The sequence below is a fragment of the Pygocentrus nattereri genome, chromosome 16 (genome assembly GCF_015220715.1).
Source record: "Pygocentrus nattereri isolate fPygNat1 chromosome 16, fPygNat1.pri, whole genome shotgun sequence".
NCBI lineage: Eukaryota > Metazoa > Chordata > Actinopteri > Characiformes > Serrasalmidae > Pygocentrus > Pygocentrus nattereri.
The window spans coordinates 12988615-13006133 of record NC_051226.1 but is presented as its reverse complement, the minus strand read 5'-3'; the positions used below and the strand labels follow the sequence as shown (position 1 = coordinate 13006133).

The window sequence follows — 17519 nt, the reverse complement described above, 5'->3', positions numbered from 1 at the left end:
TTCCCAGGGCAGCGATGCTGTCATAGACCACAAGGCCAAAAGCCTAAACATGCTCCAAAAACCTGAGGCAGAATTTTTAAGCCTGGCAGACTGAATGCATCTGGTAAAGACTCTGGATTGGAATACCATATTTTGGAAAACAAAGGCTGTGCATTTGAAAAAGGAATGGGTTCTTGGCATCTGGGCCACCAGGGTGTGCAGGGCCAGCTTAGCCAAGGAAACCTTCACAGCAATGTGCTAGTGTGTTTCATGTGTTTATTGACCCAAAACATGGGGGTTTTGTGTTGAAAAGTAAAGCTTTTTAAAATTGTAAATTTTTAGGCACATTCAAATTCTACGTTCTTTACAGCAAAATTCTGCTATAAAGAAAACAGAATAAGAATCTGCCTAAAATATAATATAAATAATATAAATGTAATTAATAAATAAGGATTAAATACACTTGTTACATATTGAATTACATTTAAAAAAATATATGTACATTCTATATTGACAGGTAGAAGTCTAGACTTTTATACTTTTTCTGTCCTGATTTCAAAAAGTCATACGAAAAATAGCCAAAATATAAAGAAATGTTCTTTCCAGAAAACAAGATTTTGCTCATCAATAAAGTTTGAAGTACAAATCACAAAAATTGTCGCACAATTTCCTATTTAAAACAACAAAAATGTTATGTTTAGAAGTTTAGAATGTGTTTTCAACAGAATTCCTCTGCTTGTGAGAAAAAAATTTAAAAATTGCACTGTGCATTTATTATTGACAGCATATCAGATAATAAGCCATTATTATCTAAGGTTTCCATTAAGTTCTGTGTGTGTGCATGCGGGCGTGCGTGTACGTGTGTGCGTGTGCGTATGTGTGTGTGTGTGTGTGTGCGTAGAAGGACCAGCTGAATCTGCAGAATGTGGACATCACATCTCTGCGTGAGAGCCTGCAAGTGGAACAGCAGCGCTACAGGCAGTTGTGGGAAGACCGGGAGACCATGGTTACACGTCTGCACAGCCAGATCCGCCAGCTCCAGCAGAGCCGTGATGACTACTACACCAAAAACCAGGAGTTACAGGTACTGTTCTCATACATGTTCACCAGTTCACACTAACCCTGGACAAAAACTGATATTATAGATATGACATGCAAATTGTCAGCTTTTTTCCCTTTTTTGATAATTAAATTTATGTTCAATGGACCCATATTCCTGTGCTGTCAAACTTTTTGGAATACTGTGTTCTTACAGTGTATGTGCATGTATACGTGTGTAAATGTTTTTTAAATAATATAGAAGTTGGCGCAGTTGGTAATTATAGTGTAATTCAATACCCATGAGTGAAAATACAAGCTATAGGGTAAGTACTGTGATGCTCACGTGTGGTACTTCGTAAATGAGTTTGGTTCATGATATTGTTTATTGCAGTAATTCTGCAGATGATAATTGTTTTTCTAAGTTTTTCTTCTAAGCTTAGTTCACAAATGCTGTATCAGGTGTCAGGTTCCAGTCCTGACAGGCCGCAACACTGCAGAATATGTCATTCTGTCTTATAAAACAAAGCAGATTCAACTGATCGTCTAATTTGCAGGGCTTTTTATTAGTTGGTATGTTGCATATAGCCAGGTCAAATATCTACTGGTGTATGGAAACTCAGGAGTTGAAGTACCAGATTCACACTCTCCCACAGAGTTTTCATATCTTTCCTTCATGTGCTTTAATGTTTATTATTTTTCATATGGTCTGGCTGGGCTTCTTTCAGTACAATGAGGCACTGTGATGGCTGCTGTATTGTAATGCAGTTGTTATGCCAGCGGCACATCAAGCAACACTTGACTATATTTAGCAGTGTGAATGTTACCAGTGGTTGAACAGTTAAGCTGACGGGCAATTCCAGTCCAGAGCGCTGCATGGTTTAAACACTTGATTAAACTCACTAAAGGCTTGAACATTATCTTACGAGTTTATACAGAAACATGGTAAACTTTACATTTCCATTCCTGCTTTAGATTGTGAATTTAACAGACTCACCAAGCTGCAAATATAGTGATGGTTAGGCTGCTTAGTCTGCAATTAAAAGTTTGATGTGTTTATGTAATTCAGTTCAATTCAAATGATATGTTCAGCATTTTTTACACCTGACATTGTTACAAAGAGGAAAGGTTTTGCTGCTTCACAGTAGTTTTCTTGTCCTAATGTGGAGGAACTGACTGATTCCCATGATGTAATTTATTTTTCCACTATAAAAGGCTTGAATCAATTTGTTTCATCATTCAGGGGTTGTGACAAAACAAAATACAGTTAAGTTATTGTAGTTGTTTATGCTTGAACATTTAAACAATCAAAAGAACTGAGGTATGGCATTAGATTAAAAAAAAATTCTACTTGTTTTCCTTTAAAAGCCCATTTAGCTCCCTACCCTATAAAATCTTCTGTAACTGAATTTATATTGTGAATGTTTATTGTTCTGTTGATTTTGCATATGCGCTTTCAGAGTAAGTTACAAGAGTGCCAGAAGAGGATGGGCGAGATGGAGGCAGAGCTACAGAGGGCTAATAACAAAGTGTGTCATACAGGGCACCAACTGAACCAGCTTACCGCCAAGGTAAAAAAAAAAAAATGTATGTAATGTACATACAGTGGGGCAAAAAAGTATTTAGTCAGCCACTGATTGTGTAAGTTCTCCTACTTAGAAAGATGAGAGAGGTCTGTAATTTTCATCATAGGTACACTTCAACTATGAGAGACAAAATGAGAAAAAAAATCCAGGAAATCACATTGTAGGCGTGGTGGGTAGCGCTGTCGCCTCACAGCAAGGAGGGCCTGGGTTCGATTCCCCGGCCGGGCGACCAGGGTCCTCTCTGTGTGAAGTTTGCATGTTCTCCCTGTGTCTGCGTGGGTTTCCTCCGGGTTCTCCGGTTTCCTCCCACAGTCCAAAGACATGCAGTCAGGTCAATTGGACATGCTAAATTGCCCCTAGGTGTGAGAGTGAGAGTGACTGTCTGTGTCTGTCTGTCTGCCCTGCGATGGACTGGCGACCTGTCCAGGGTGTATCGTGCCTTTCGCCCGAAGACTGCTGGGATAGGCTCCAGCACCCCCCCCGCGACCCTGACGGAGAAGCGGCACCTGTTTGACCTCGTTATCTGTATAAAAGTCACCTGTCCACAGCCTCAAACAGTCAGACTCCAAACTTAACCATGGCCAAGACTAAAGAGCTGTCGAAGGACACCAGGAAGAAAGTTGTAGCACTGCACCAGGCTGGGAAGAGTGACGCTACAATAGGCAAGCAGGTTGGTGTGAATAAATCAACTGTGGGAGCAATTGTAAGAAAATGGAAGACATACAAGACCATTGATAATCTCCCTCAATCTGGGGCCCCACGCAAGATCTCATCCCATGGGGTCAAAATGATCATGAGAACGGTGAACAAAAATCCCAGAACTACACGGAGGGACCTGATGAATGACCTGCAGAGAGCTGGGACCAAAGTAACAAAGGCTATCCTCAGTAACACACGATGCCAAGAAGGACTCAAATCCTGCAGTGCCAGGCGTGTCCCCCTGCTTAAGCCAGTACATGTCCAGGCCCATCTGAAGTTTGCCAGAGAGCATATGAATGATCCAGAAGAGGATTGGGAAAATATCATGTGGTCAGATGAAATCAAAATCAAAAGAACTTTTTGGTAAAAACTGGAGGAAGAAAAATGCTGAGTTGCATCCATACCTACTGTGAAGAATGGGGTTGGAAACATCATGCTTTGGAGCTGTTTTTCTGCAAAGGGGACAGGACGACTGATCCGTGTTAAGGGAAGAATGAACAGGGCCACGTATCGTGAGATTTTAAGTAAAAACCTGTGTGTGTGTGTATATGTGTGTGTGTGTGTGTGTGTGTATATGTATATATATATATATATATATATATATATATATATATATATATATATAAAACACACACAACCCCAATTCCAATGAAGTTGGGACATTGGGTAAAACATAAATAAAAACAAAATACGATGATTTGCAAATCCTTTTCAACCTATATTCAATTGAATACATTACAAAGACAAGATATTTAATGTTCAAACGGATAAACTTGATTGTTTTTTTGCAAAAGTTCACTTATTTTGAATTTGATGCCTACAACACGTTCCAAAGAAGTTGGGACAGGGGCAACAAAAGACTGGGAAAGTTGAGGAATGCTCGAAAAACACCTGTTTGAAACATTCCACAGGTGAACAGGTTAATTGGAAACAGGTGAGAAAGGCTCAGGCATTCACAAGCAAGGACAGGGCGAGGGTCACCACTTTGTGAACAACTGCATGAGCAAATAGTCCAACAGTTTAAGAACGTTTCTCAACGTGTAATTGCAAGGAATTCAGGGAATTAATCATCTACAGTCCATAATATCATCAAAAGATTCAGAGAATCTGCAGAAATCTCTGCAAGTAAGCAGCAAGGCAGAAAACCAACATTAAATGCCCGTGACCTTCGATCCCTCAGGCGGCACTGCATTAAAAACCGACATCATTCTGTAATGGATATTACCACACGGGCTCAGGAACACTTCAGAAAACCAGTGAAAAGAGTTCGTCTCTCCATCTACAAGTGCAAGTTAAAACTCTGCCATGCAAAGCGAAAGCCATATATCAACAACACCCAGAAACTCCGCTGGCTCTTCGCCCGAGCTCATCTGAGATGGACTGACGCAAAGTGGAAAAGTGTCCTGTGGTCTGACGAGTCCACATTTCAAATTGTTTTTGGAAATCATGGACATCGTGTCTTCCGGGCCAAAGAGGAAAAGGACTGTCCGGATTGTTATCAGCGCAAAGTTCAAAATCCAGCATTTCTGATGGTATGGGGGTGTGTTAGTGCCCATGGCATGGGTAACTTGCTCATCTGTGAAGGCACCATTATTGCCAAAAGGTACATACAGGTTTTGGAGCAACATATGCTGCCATCCAAGCAACGTCTTTTTCAGGGACGTCCTGCTTATTTCAGCAAGACAATGCCAAGCCACATTCTGCATGTGTTACAACAGCGTGGCTTCGTAGTAAGAGTGCGGGTACTAGACTGGCCTGCCTGCAGTCCAGACCTGTCTCCCGTTGAAAATGTGTGACGCATTATCAAGCGCAAAATACGACAATGGAGACTCCGGGCTGTTGAGCAACTGAAATTGTACATCAAGCAAGAATGGGAAAGAATTCCACCTACAAAGCTTTAACAATTAGTGTCCACAGTTCCCAAACGCTTATTGAGTATCGTTAAAAGGAAAGGTGATGTAACACAGTGGTAAACACGCCCCTGTCCTAACTTCTTTGGAACGTGTTGCAGGCATCAAATTCAAAATCAGTGAATATTTGCAAAAAAAATGTTTATCCGTTTGAACATTAATCTTGTCTTTGTAGTGTATTCTATTGAATATAGGTTGAAAAGAATTTGCAAATCATCGTATTCTGTTTTTATTTGTTTTACACAACGTCCCAACTTCATTGGAATTGGGGATGTGTGTGTGTGTGTGTGTGTGTGTGTGTGTGTGTGTGTGTGTGTGTGTGTGTGTGTGTGTGTGTGTGTATATACATACATACATACATACATACATACATACATACATACATACATACATACATACATACATACATACATACATACATACATACATACATAATTTAGGCATGTAGAGGTGGTCGACAACTTTGTCAAGTGCAAACTGAGGATCAGAATGGGGAAGAAAGGTGATTTAAGTGACTTTGAACGTGGTATGGTTGTTGGTGCCAGACGGGCTGGTCTGAGTATTTCAGAAACTGCTGGTTTGAGATGGTAGAAAGGCAACAGTAACTCAAATAACCACTTGTTAGAACCAAGGAATGCACAATACCATCTCGGAACGCACAACACATCGAACCTTGAGGAAGATGGGCTATAGCAGCAGAAGACCACACCGACTGCCACTCCTGTCAGCTAAGAACAGAAAACTGAGACTACAATTCGCATCGGCTCACCGAAAAGGACAATAGACGATTGGAAAAGTGTTGCCTGGTCTGACGATTCTCAATTTCAGCTGCGACATTCAGATGGTAGGATCAGAATTTGGCGTAAACAACATGAAAGCATGGGTCCATCCTGCATTGTATCAACAGTTCAGGCTGATGGTGGTGGTGTAATTCAATTCAACTTTATTGTCATTATACAATACAGGGTAGTACAGTATAATGAAACACTATCGGGCTACTTTTCCAGTGTAGTAATAAAAGATAAATGGCAAACAGTGCAAAAGAAAAAACAAAATGGGCATAGTCAATAGGTACAAGTATCAAACGTAGACAAAATGTGCATAGGCAAAGGTTATAACAGGTATATTGGACATAAGTATGTGCATAGTCAGATATTCAAGTGTATCAGATATATAGACAGAAATCTGCTGGTGAATTGCAGTACAGTACAATAAATGCAGAAGGTACTAGTGGTGCAAAAAGATATGTAATCAGTGATCTGTATATAAAGTGTACAGTGCAGGTAGAGAGTAACAGCATAATGTTCAGGTAACATCTTAAACAGTTACAGTATAAATATATAAGTATACTATAAATAAGGCTTCGTCAGAGATGAAGTGCACAGCATACAGTCCTCTGAGCTGGTGGAGCTCAATGTGTAGTGTGCTGGGTGATCAGGCTGATCAGTAACAGACTGTAGTGTTGTTGTTAAGCTCAGGTCAATGCTACCGGTGTGACCAGTTTGACAGCTTGGGTATATATGGTGGTTCTGGCTCAGATGTTCTGGTCCCTCTTTCCGGATGGCAGAAGTTGGAACAAGGGGTGGCTGGGATGTGTGGGGTCCGAGGATATGTTGATGGCTTTCCTCTCACATCGCTTGTCATATACGTCCTCTATGGGTGGGAGGACAGCTGCGGTGATGTGTTGAGCAGTTTTGACCATCCTCTGCAGGGCCTTGCGTTCAGCAGCATGGTGATGCAGCTGGTCAAGATGCTCACCACTGTGGCTCTGTAGAAGTTGCAGAGGAGCTGTTGTGGCAGGTTGACTTTTTTTAACCTTCTGAGGAAGTGAAGGTGTTGTTGGCTTTTCCTGATTATGTGGGATGTGTAGAGTGACCAGGTGAGATCCTTGGATATGTAGGCACCAAGACACTTGAAGCTGTTCACCCTTTCCACCATCGCCCCCTCGATGCTCAGTGGTGCATGCTTTCTACTTCCCCTCCTGAGGTCATCAGTTCTTTGGTTTTGCTGACGTTGAGGGAAAGGTTGTTGGCGGCACACCACTCTGGGAGGAGCTTGACTTCCTTTCTGTATGGTCCTTCATCATTGTTGGTGATATTGCCTATGATTGTGGTGTCATCCGCAAATTTAATACAAGTATTGGAGCTGTGTTTTGGAGTGCAGTCGTAGGTGTACAGTGTGTAGAGCATTGCTGAGAGGACACAGCCTTGTGAACAACCTGTGCTGAATCTGAGGGAGGGGGAGGTGTGTTCACCCATCCTAAAACACTGGGGTCTGCAGGTGAGGAAGTCCATAATCCAGCTGCACAGGGGGTGACTTATTCCAAGTGTGTTGAGCTTGGATACGAGTCTGGAGGGGATGATGGTGTTAAAGGCGGAGCTGAAGTCGATGAACAGCATTCTTGCATAGGTGTTTGTTCCTTCCAGGTGGTTGAGTGCAGTGTGTATTGCCAGAGAGACTGCGTCCTCAGTAGATCTTTTTGCCTGGTAGGCAAACTGGTGAGAGTTCAGGGTGCTGGGATGTGGTGGGGGATATTTTCTTTGCATACTTTGGGCCCCTTAGTGCCAGTTGAGCATCATTTAAATGCCACAGCCTACATGAGTATTGTTGCTGACCATGTCCATCGTTTTATGACCACAGTGTACCCATCTTCTGATGGCTACTTCCAGCAGGATAATGCACCCTGTCACAAAGCTCTTGCCATCCCAAACTGGTTTCTTGAAATGACAATGAGTTCACTGTACTCCAATGACCTCCACAGTCACCAGATCTCAATCCAGTAGAGCAGCTTTAGGATGTGGTGGAACGGGAGATTCGCATCATAGATGTGCAGCCGACAAATCTGCAGCAACTGCGTGATGCTATCAGGTCAATATGGACCAAAATCTCTGAGGAATGATTCCAACACCTTGTTGAAAGTATGCCATGAAGAATTAAGGCAGCTCTGAAGGCAAAAGGGGATCCAACCTTTTACTAGCAAGGTGTACTTAATAAAGTGGCCGGTGAGTGTATGTATGGATGTATTTTGTGTATATATTACTGAGGTGAAGAAACTGCTCCATAATATCTTCATAATAGCTCCATAATTAGTTCTGTGATCAGTGTCATTCAAAGTGGTTTGGTGTGATGGGGGTAAATCCAAAAAACTTTTTTCTCTGGGGCCTATAGTACTCGGTGTATCCATCAATCAATTAGTCACTCAAACAATCATTAGTTAAACAATGGCAGTGTCTCAGGTATCAGGCAATGTATTCATAACCATTCTTTGTGTGGGGGAAAAATCTTTCACAGTTTTATTTATTTATTATTATTATTTTTTTTGTATTGGCTTTAAATACTTTAGACGTCTGGTTCCTATCACCGCCACTGAACAATTATGACTGTACATTTCTTTAGAATAGAGCATAACTACTCTGAATGACTTGGTTTACTTAATAATTATGCAGAAATTTTGAAAAGTCTGTGGGATTGCTCATTTTTCCTGATGTCTGACATCTTTCCTTGATGATGGCTTGATTTTCTATTTTTTCTGTTCATTTTCTTTTTTTCCCCCCTTTCTTTTCTAGTTGTCCACAAGTGAGAGTACCCAGCAACAGCTGAGTTTCCTAAGCAAACAGTTACTGTTGCTGGGGGAGGCACATAAACTGTGTGTGCAAGAGCTTCAGCAAGCTGGTCCAGACATCAGCAAGGTACGTGATAGACTGGTGTTGTACTGTATTTTAACTCTGGGTACGTAAATTGCACATGAGCTACACAAGCAGCATTGCTCAGTCTTCTGCATACCTTATATATATATCTGGAGGACTAAGAGCTGTAACCACTACGGGGCATGTTAGAGCCCCACAATAGATTACATGACTACTTCTGAATTTGCACAAACAGGCATTATCAAAGGAGCAGACAGTTCAGTGGTTCAAATATGAATGGTAGAGGCTTTAATGTAATTTAAATGTAATTTAATTTTTAGTAAGAAATTTAAGCGATGACTATGTTGGTAAAGTGAGTGGAAAAAGTTCCTCTTGTCCCAAGACCCAAGTAGATATATCCACATACATAGTATCATGACACACTGTGAAATTTATGTTGTTCTATTTTAAAAGACCACAAATTCATTTTGTTCTATTAGTGTTCAGTCACTGTTTTACTAGTGATTTCTAGGGGTCAGTCGTGGGCTGGAGGTTAGGGAACTGGCCCTTTGACCGGAAGGTTGCCAGTTCAATCCCCAGTGCTGACAGTCCATGACTGAGGTGACCTTGAGCAAGACACCTAACCCCCAATTGCTCCCCGGGCCCCGTGGATAAGGCTGCCCACCGCTCCGGGCAAGTGTGCTCACTGCCCCCTAGTGTGTGTATTCACTAGTGTGTATGTGGTGTTTCACTTTACGGATGGGTTAAATGTGGAGGTGGAATTTCCCTGTTTGTGGGACTAAAAAAGTATCACTTAACTTCTAAGGTGGTGGTCTGGTTACCACTGTAGGGTCCGTAACTAGGAACGTGCGCTACGAACTTTTCTTTTTTTTTTACTTTTTCTTCTTCTGCTTTCTGTTACACGATTGTTCACTCTTGCTCTGCAGGAAGTGCAGATGTTGCAGTTGTCCTGGGGGAAGGAGGTGGAGCAGCTTAAGCAGAGTCTGCTATTGCAAGGCCAGAAGCTGGAGGCGGCGCAGCAGAGAGTAGCTGAACTGGAGACACAGCTCTCCAAGAAGGAGCATCTGATTGCAGAGCAGAAGAAGTTCCTGGAGGATGTCAAGTGCCAGGCCAAGTATGGATATGCTCTCATTAACAACACTAACAGCTTAGGGACAGAAAGGACAGAAGTCCTCACTAAATTACTCTAACCGTGTTTATGCCTGTTTCCATTTAATGCAAGTGTAAATGTACCCAAGACACATTTAAATCGGATTGCTTAGGCCACTTGAGAAGGTGATCTGAGATGTATTATATCCAAATAAGTGCTAAACTATCTAAGTCATGTTTGATAATCAGAGCTCCTCCCAGTGCATTATCCGGTCCACAGCCCTGATGACTAACTTAAGACTAATTTAAGGGAATAAACAGCATCATCAAAGCAGCAACCATCTTTTGAATATGAAAAAGCTGGAAATTAGTTATGAGCTAGTTTAATTCAATTAACTGGGGGACTAGGGATGCCTTTGCTACCAAGTTTAAATGCATGTTGTCACATCAAATGGACATGAGTAAACAGGGACTGAGTTTTATCTGTTGTTTTTGTATCAGGAGGGTTTCATATTTGTAAAAAAGTTATACTCCTGATGTTTAAATTGTGATTCTTTATTGAAAGGGTTCTGGTTTCACATACAAAATGTAATGTGATGATCGACTTCCAGGACTTCCAGTTCCTGTTGATTATAACATGCAGTATGTGTTGGCAATAAGTGTACTTGTATTTGTATCACCATGCCATCACATGGATTTATTACTTTTCTTTAATAACACTTGATTTAACATAACAAAGCACTGAATAGCCTGACTAGGTATTGGATGATAACTATAGTTAATACTAGGCTGCCATGAGGAGTGGTTTGGAAATGGTTAAATACATTAATATACATAAAATCACTGCTTACTGCATTAATATTATTTGTATTTATTGTAATTTTTCTGTTTTTCTTAGAAAATGTACTCTTACTACCCAGAGATAATGATTTTTAAATGTAATTTTCTCAGGTGTCTAATGTCCACAAATTCTTGGAATCTGGGAATTAGTGTTTTTATGGTTTAATGCAATGACTTTGAAGTGAAAGTTACAAACATCATCTTTCTCTTTATTCTCCAATTTCTGTCTGTCTCTATCTGTCTTTCTCTCTCTGTCTGTGTGTAGGGAGGAGCTGCAGGCATCTGAGAGTAGGTATGAGACTCAGAGGCGTGTGACTCAGGTCCTGCAGACAGAGCTGCTGCAGCTCTATAGCAGGCTGGAGACGGAGGCTCCTGCTGCCACTGCAGCAGCTTCATCTGCAGGGGAAGCCAAAGACCGCTGCGGCCCCCCAGAAACCAGGTAAAATACATCTACTGTCTATTTTCCTCCACATTAACGCAGGGCCTAGCAAGCACTGCTGCATGGCTTAACTGTGTTGCACAAAAACTTTTGCTTCTCACTTAAACAAATTTTTAAAAACATTTTAAATATTTACAAACTACTGTTACCCTTTGCATTGTGATATCTCAATTATGAGTCAAAGTCCTTACTTGAATCTCATTGAGATGTTGTGGCAAGCCCTTGTACAGGCAGTTTATGCTGATATGTGGTTGGTATAGTGTATTGGGTAACACATCTTCCTTCTATGCTGTAGACTGGGGTTCAATCCTCTGCCTGACAAAGCACCCTACACTTTACCAATAAGAGTCCTTGGGCAAGACTCCTAACACTACCTTCGCCCACTTGTGTAAATTGATCAAATTGTGAGTCTGGATAAGAGCGTCAGCCAAATGTTGTAAATTCAAGTTCAAACCTGAAAAACCCTCCAGTGTTGCCAAATTGAAACAGTTATGCAAAGAACAGTGGGCCAGAATTCCTCCATAGCGATGTAAAAGACTCATTGCTAGTTATTATAAATGTTTGATTGCAGCCATTGGCAGCCATGGGCAGTCATGGGCTGGAGGTTAGGGAACCAGCCTCGTGACCGGAAGGTCGCCGGTTCAATCCCCAGAGCCGACAGCACATGACTGAGGTGTCCTTGAGCAAGACACCTAACCCCCAACTGCTCCCCGGGCGCCGCGGATTGGGCTGCCCCCCGCTCCGGGCAAGTATGCTTACTGCCCCCTAGTGTGTGTATTCACTAGTGTGTATGTGGTGTTTCACTTCACGGATGGGTTAAATGCGGAGGTGAAATTTCCCCATTGTGGGACTAATAAGGGTCTCTTAATCACTTAATTACTGCCAAGGGTGGCACAATCAGTTATTAGGTTTTTGGGGCAATTCCTTTTTCACTCAGGTGATGCAATTTTTGAATACATATATATCTTGACTAAATGGAGTGATTATTTGAATGCTGCATTTTGTGTTTATTTGTCTTCATCTTATATTAAAATTAGTTGGATCATCTGAAATGTGACAATAATAAAGAATAAGGATAATAAGGACTCAGGCAGCAAATACATTTTCATAGGACTGTGTGGCACTGGTGGATGATAATTTTGTGTGGGGGTTTCTTTGTTTTTGTTATAGAAATTCTAAGAGACTGTTCCTTCAGATTTATTTATTTATTGACCATTGCATTGTCCTGTTGTACTCCTGCAGTGTGATGGTGTTGGATGGACCAGTGAAAACAGCCTCCAAACAGGATGTTGAGTCGTCTTTGTCTCCACATGGTAACGGCAGCATTCTACCGTCGGGTCAAGCCAAGTCTGTTAACGGCAGTCGAGACACTCCTCCCCCTGTGCTGGTGGAGCCGCCTCCTCTTCAGCCGCATATACCGTTTGGTCCCACTGGACCCCCAGCACCTTCTACGGCTGCACCTCTCACTGTGGGCTCCTACCCTAGCGCCAAAAGCTTCTTGGGCATGCGGGCGCGGGAGCTGTTCCGTAACAAGAGCGAGAGTCAGTGTGACGAAGGTGAAACCTTGCACCCGCAGCTTACTGGCCTGTCACAGGGCCTGAAGACTGAGCTCTGTGTCGAGCCTCCCAAAAAGACTGCACCTGGGCCCGCCACAGCGGCTAAAGAGGCCCAGACCCACAGCCTGCAGCAGGCCACTAACCGAGAAGGAGGCGGGGCCAGCGGGATGCCGACCCGGCCCAGGCAGCAACGGCTACGGATCATGGACTACAACGAAACACATCAGGAGCACAGCTAGAGAGAGAGAAAGTAAGTGAGAGAAAAGGAAGTTGGCTTCAGAACTAGTAAATGGAGAAAGCTGCAAGCTGAGATCGGATTACGCAGGACTCTTTTGATTTCAGTGTTATTTGTCCCATTCCCTCAAGTGGACAACAGGATTTGGAACTGTTATGTTCCTCGCCAAAAAAATGGAGCTATGAAAGGCTTGGATTTGAAAGACAGTGTTACAAGGTCATTCCATGGAGAGTGTCATTCAGTGGGTTTATTTGGTCCCCCTTCTGTATCCTTGTGAAACTCCATGAGGCTCATTCATTTGCCCTTACATCTGCTAAATTAGCAGTATGGTTTGAAAACATGATTGAGTCCCAGTTCAAGTCAGAGCAGAGCATCAGCCTTGTATAGGTTCATTGTTGTATGAAAGTAACAGAAGTAATATGCGGTTTAGCACAGTGATTTTTGGGTTAATATGTGCCTACGGAGTTCTGTGTGGTGCATAGCGTGCTTTAGGGCTGAATTATTTGGACTGGGGGGGGGGTGGGGTGGTTGGGGGTTATCTAAATTAGATTTTTCGTACAAGTATTGTGACTGCAGTTTAAATTGCGATCATCTTTCTATAAATTAGGGTCCAGGCTAAGAAGTCCAGCATATCCACTTTTTCTGGTTTCAGGTTCAAAGGGTAGCATGTCTGGTTGGTTCATGTGGATGTTCAGTCGCTTCTGATTGATCTGAATCATGGGTGTCCAGTCCATCCTGGAGATCTACCACCTTGTAGAGTTCATATCCTACATACATCGTTCTAGTGTTCAGATGCCTCTGAAGGTATTTCATTTCATGTAACGTGTGAGGTTGACGTTGGAGCTAAACTCTGCAGGATGGTAGCTCTTTTAAACCAACCATGGTAATTCATCTGTAGACAGTTAATTAGCTGTGTTTTCAGATTAAAAATACTCACTTTAAACTTGGACTATAATTAAAATTGCAGCTCTTATGATTTGACTGTTGGGACTACCCTTATAAAAAGTTTAAGTATGATTTAAAATGAGTTTATTAATGGTTATAAATTAGGTCATGAACACCTTTTACAATCACTAATAAGCAGTTGTAACACATCAGCAGTGACCTGTTAAGATTGATTGATTATATTTGAAGCTAACAGGACTAATGCTGACTGACGGAGAAGACAAAGACAAGTAACCAGCAAGCTCTTAGGTTTAAGTATTAGTATAGATGAACATGGGTTCATGGTTTTGCTCTCTTTTTATTTGTGTTATAACTGCTTAAAAATTATTAAAGTGTTTATGACCTAATTAATAGGGATTAATAAACTAGTTTTAAACCATTGATGAAAGCTTTATAAGGGTAATCTTAATGTAAAATGTAAAAACATAAAACTGATCCGATTTTTCAGCTCTAGCTTGCTTACACCCGTGGATTGATCAGCCTTCTTGTGTCAAGGAGGAACGAGTCTATGTTCCAGTCCACTTAAAGAATTGAGAATTAACCCTAAAATGGTTTTAAAAGTGCTGACACCGTGCATATCACTTTTGTATGTGTGAGTATGTGAGCGAGAATGTGTGTGGCAGTCAGAATGAGAGAGAGGGCGCTATGAAGTTTAGTAGAGGTGCTTTTTATATTACTAGAATTTTTTAATTATTTATTTTTTGTCTCTACTTTGTGACATATTGCCTTTTTGGTAAGAGAAAAGTATTAGTGCTCAACAAAAGCAAGTCAGCAGACAAACAAAAGTAGCCTTCCAAGTAACACCAGTCCAAGGTATCTATAATGATATGAGTCATATTAACTGACTGATAGTGAGAGCGGTTACACTGAACTGTTACATGTCATTACATGAAGCTGTTACATCTTGTAATATTTTCATAAATGCCATATCTCCATGGTGCAATCCAGATAATCAGGCCTTATTCTGAGGATTTCTCTTACCAGTAAAGTAAGCATTGCACTAATCAGTATAGTGATACTAACACTTGATTATCAGATCCCAGATTTTTTCAGAATCTGTCTCGTTTCTTAAATAGCGGTTGCAAAAATATATTGCAGTACTTTAAGGTATTTTCTCAGTACACAATACAAATCAGCATATTTAGTTTCTGAGGTTTAATGAAGTGGAACAGACAAAAATGAACTAGCAGTGCCACATTTAAAAATACTATGAATAACTAATTAAAACTATGAATACAGTGATTTTTCTTCAGTGTTTCAAATACAGCACTATATTACACTTTAATTATGCTCTCTATTTAAAGAAATGTTCAGATAGTTGGTGTTCTTTAAGCACAGACAGTGCTAAATAGCATCATATTACCCACCCCTAGTCTTCACCTACAGCAAGATGGCTAAATGTTATAAGCAGGTGGCCAAAGGACTTTATCTGCCCAACACTGTGAAATGCAGCCCCCTGTGAAATTCTCAACTGGTGTGCCAGCCCATTTCCTGGCTTCGTGTAAGGCCTCACATTTCAGCAGTTCTAAAATCAGGTTTTTGATTGTTCATCTTCAGATCGGTATGACTGAGTGAACTACCCATAGATCCATTTCTTACACTTTCATTTTTTACATCATCTATTTTAACAGAATATGGTACAACAACTGCATTAAAGGGCCCATATAACTGAAATCCGAATTTTCCTTGCATTTTGAGATTGCATGCAGAAATTGTTTGTTTTGAAATGTACTGTTTACTCCCTGTCCATTCACACTTAAGTTATAAGGAATGTTTCAGCCCAGACTGCTTGTTGAATGAGGCACAATACAGGACAGTCAATCAGTACAGAGGTCCTTTACATACAGTTGTATGAAGCAGTTCGGCTGCCCCAGTCAGATGACTTTTTTGTTTAAGTGAGAGAAAAGTAGGCGTCCTTTACAGAGAAAGCACATTTTATTACAAAATTACTGTTTATTTGCTGAATGTTATGTATTGGTGGGGAAAAATAAAACATTAAATGTGGTCTGGGCAAAAGTTATGGCACATTTTATATTTTGTTTTCCTTTTCCCTTAAACTGAACAAATGAATAGAAATTATGCACTAAAATTTGCAGGAAAATGCTATATTGAAGCATGTTCTCTGTAGAGGGTGTGTTAACTAATTTTTACTTAGAAAATCAACAAAACGTGATTTGATTGGGGGTGTTTTGCATATGGTTGCATACCAGTCTTGATGGGGCCGTAACAAAATCTGCTTGGTTAATTCTAAGGGATAAAGAGAGGTTAGAATGTGGTCACTTAAAAATGTTTTTTGGTACAAATAACACCAAATTGCCATAAGTGCCATCAGGGAAAATTTAAAATACAAGAAAAAAAATATGATGTGGGTCCTTTAAAGCTGAAGGATGAATACAATACAAAAATAAGACATGCAAAACCAGTAAACCAGTCTTACCTTCAGTGCATCACTGTGTTCAAACCTTTAAAATTTGACTTCAAAATGCCGAATGATGAACGTTTGGTCATTCAGTGCACCAGGAAGGATTTCTGTTTACTTAAAAGTTTAACTGCCTCTTTATTTGCATATCATGTAAGGATTTTAATACTAAGAGGACAGTTTGAAGGTGCACAAATACATACTGGTTCCTTATCTAATCTGTTTATTATATCTAATCCAGTATGAATGGTCTTATCTATTATTATTGTTGCTAAATAACAAAGGCAATGTGTAGACCACAGTATAGAAGGCACGGGTCAGCATACAGATGTGCTATATAACCAGCCATTCATTGGCCATCCAGCACACAAGAATGTATTTGCAGGTGCCAGCATTTGATGTGGTAATCAGCTTGTAAAGAGTGGATTTCCTGGCTCTGTTGGAATTCGACAAATCCTGTTGTCCTCTTGAAGTCTCTGCGGTCATCCCTTCTGCCTTGCTATCTAAAGCATGTATAACAATTCACTTTAAATGCCAACAATAGGAACTACAACATACCAAGATACAAGGTACAATCAGTGAGAACTGAATGGACTGTTTCAGTCGCATCTCCTCTGGATGGAGAAGGAAGTTCTTAAAGCAGTTGCCTGTGTTAACTGTGAAAGATGAAAATAAACTCGTCTTCAATGTTTTGCACTATAGAACGTGTATTGTCTGATTTTATTTTTTGACACTGTTTTAATGTTGACATCTGAAATCAGGACGTTTCTTATGAGTGCTGTCATGTGTTTGAGTGGTGTCATGGTATGATGAAGTGTGTCTGACGTAGCTGAGCGTTTTTTCTCAGTGAGGTGGTGGGAAGGGGGGTTGAAAAGTGTTAGTGGTCAATGTAATTCTGAATGACCTGTTAGTGCGAGTCTGGCAATCCAGTGGACTAGTCTAGGTTTGGCGTTTGCCGTGAGAATGGTACTTGTCTGACTGCATTGTGCCAAGTGTAAACTTTGGTGTTCCAACATGACTGCACACCAGTCCACAAAGCAAGGTCCATAAAGACATGGATGAGGGAGTGTGGTTTGGAATAACTTGACTGGTTATGAGTCCTGACCTCAACCTGATAGAACACCTTTGGGATGTTGG

At 40.9% G+C, this 17519-nt stretch overlaps 1 protein-coding gene across 1 annotated transcript in view; it reads left to right on the top strand.

Moving 5' to 3' along the window:
* Nucleotides 1-16007, top strand: part of tsc1b (TSC complex subunit 1b) — a 38466-nt gene extending 22459 nt beyond the window's left edge. Inside the window, exons 17-22 of the mRNA XM_017715675.2 lie at nucleotides 881-1063; nucleotides 2478-2588; nucleotides 8779-8901; nucleotides 9786-9973; nucleotides 11054-11227; nucleotides 12470-16007. Coding sequence (XP_017571164.1) covers nucleotides 881-1063; nucleotides 2478-2588; nucleotides 8779-8901; nucleotides 9786-9973; nucleotides 11054-11227; nucleotides 12470-13022 — 1332 coding nt within the window. The 3' untranslated portion in view covers nucleotides 13023-16007. The remainder of the gene's footprint in view (nucleotides 1-880; nucleotides 1064-2477; nucleotides 2589-8778; nucleotides 8902-9785; nucleotides 9974-11053; nucleotides 11228-12469) is intronic.
* The last annotated feature ends 1512 nt before the right edge of the window (nucleotides 16008-17519 follow it).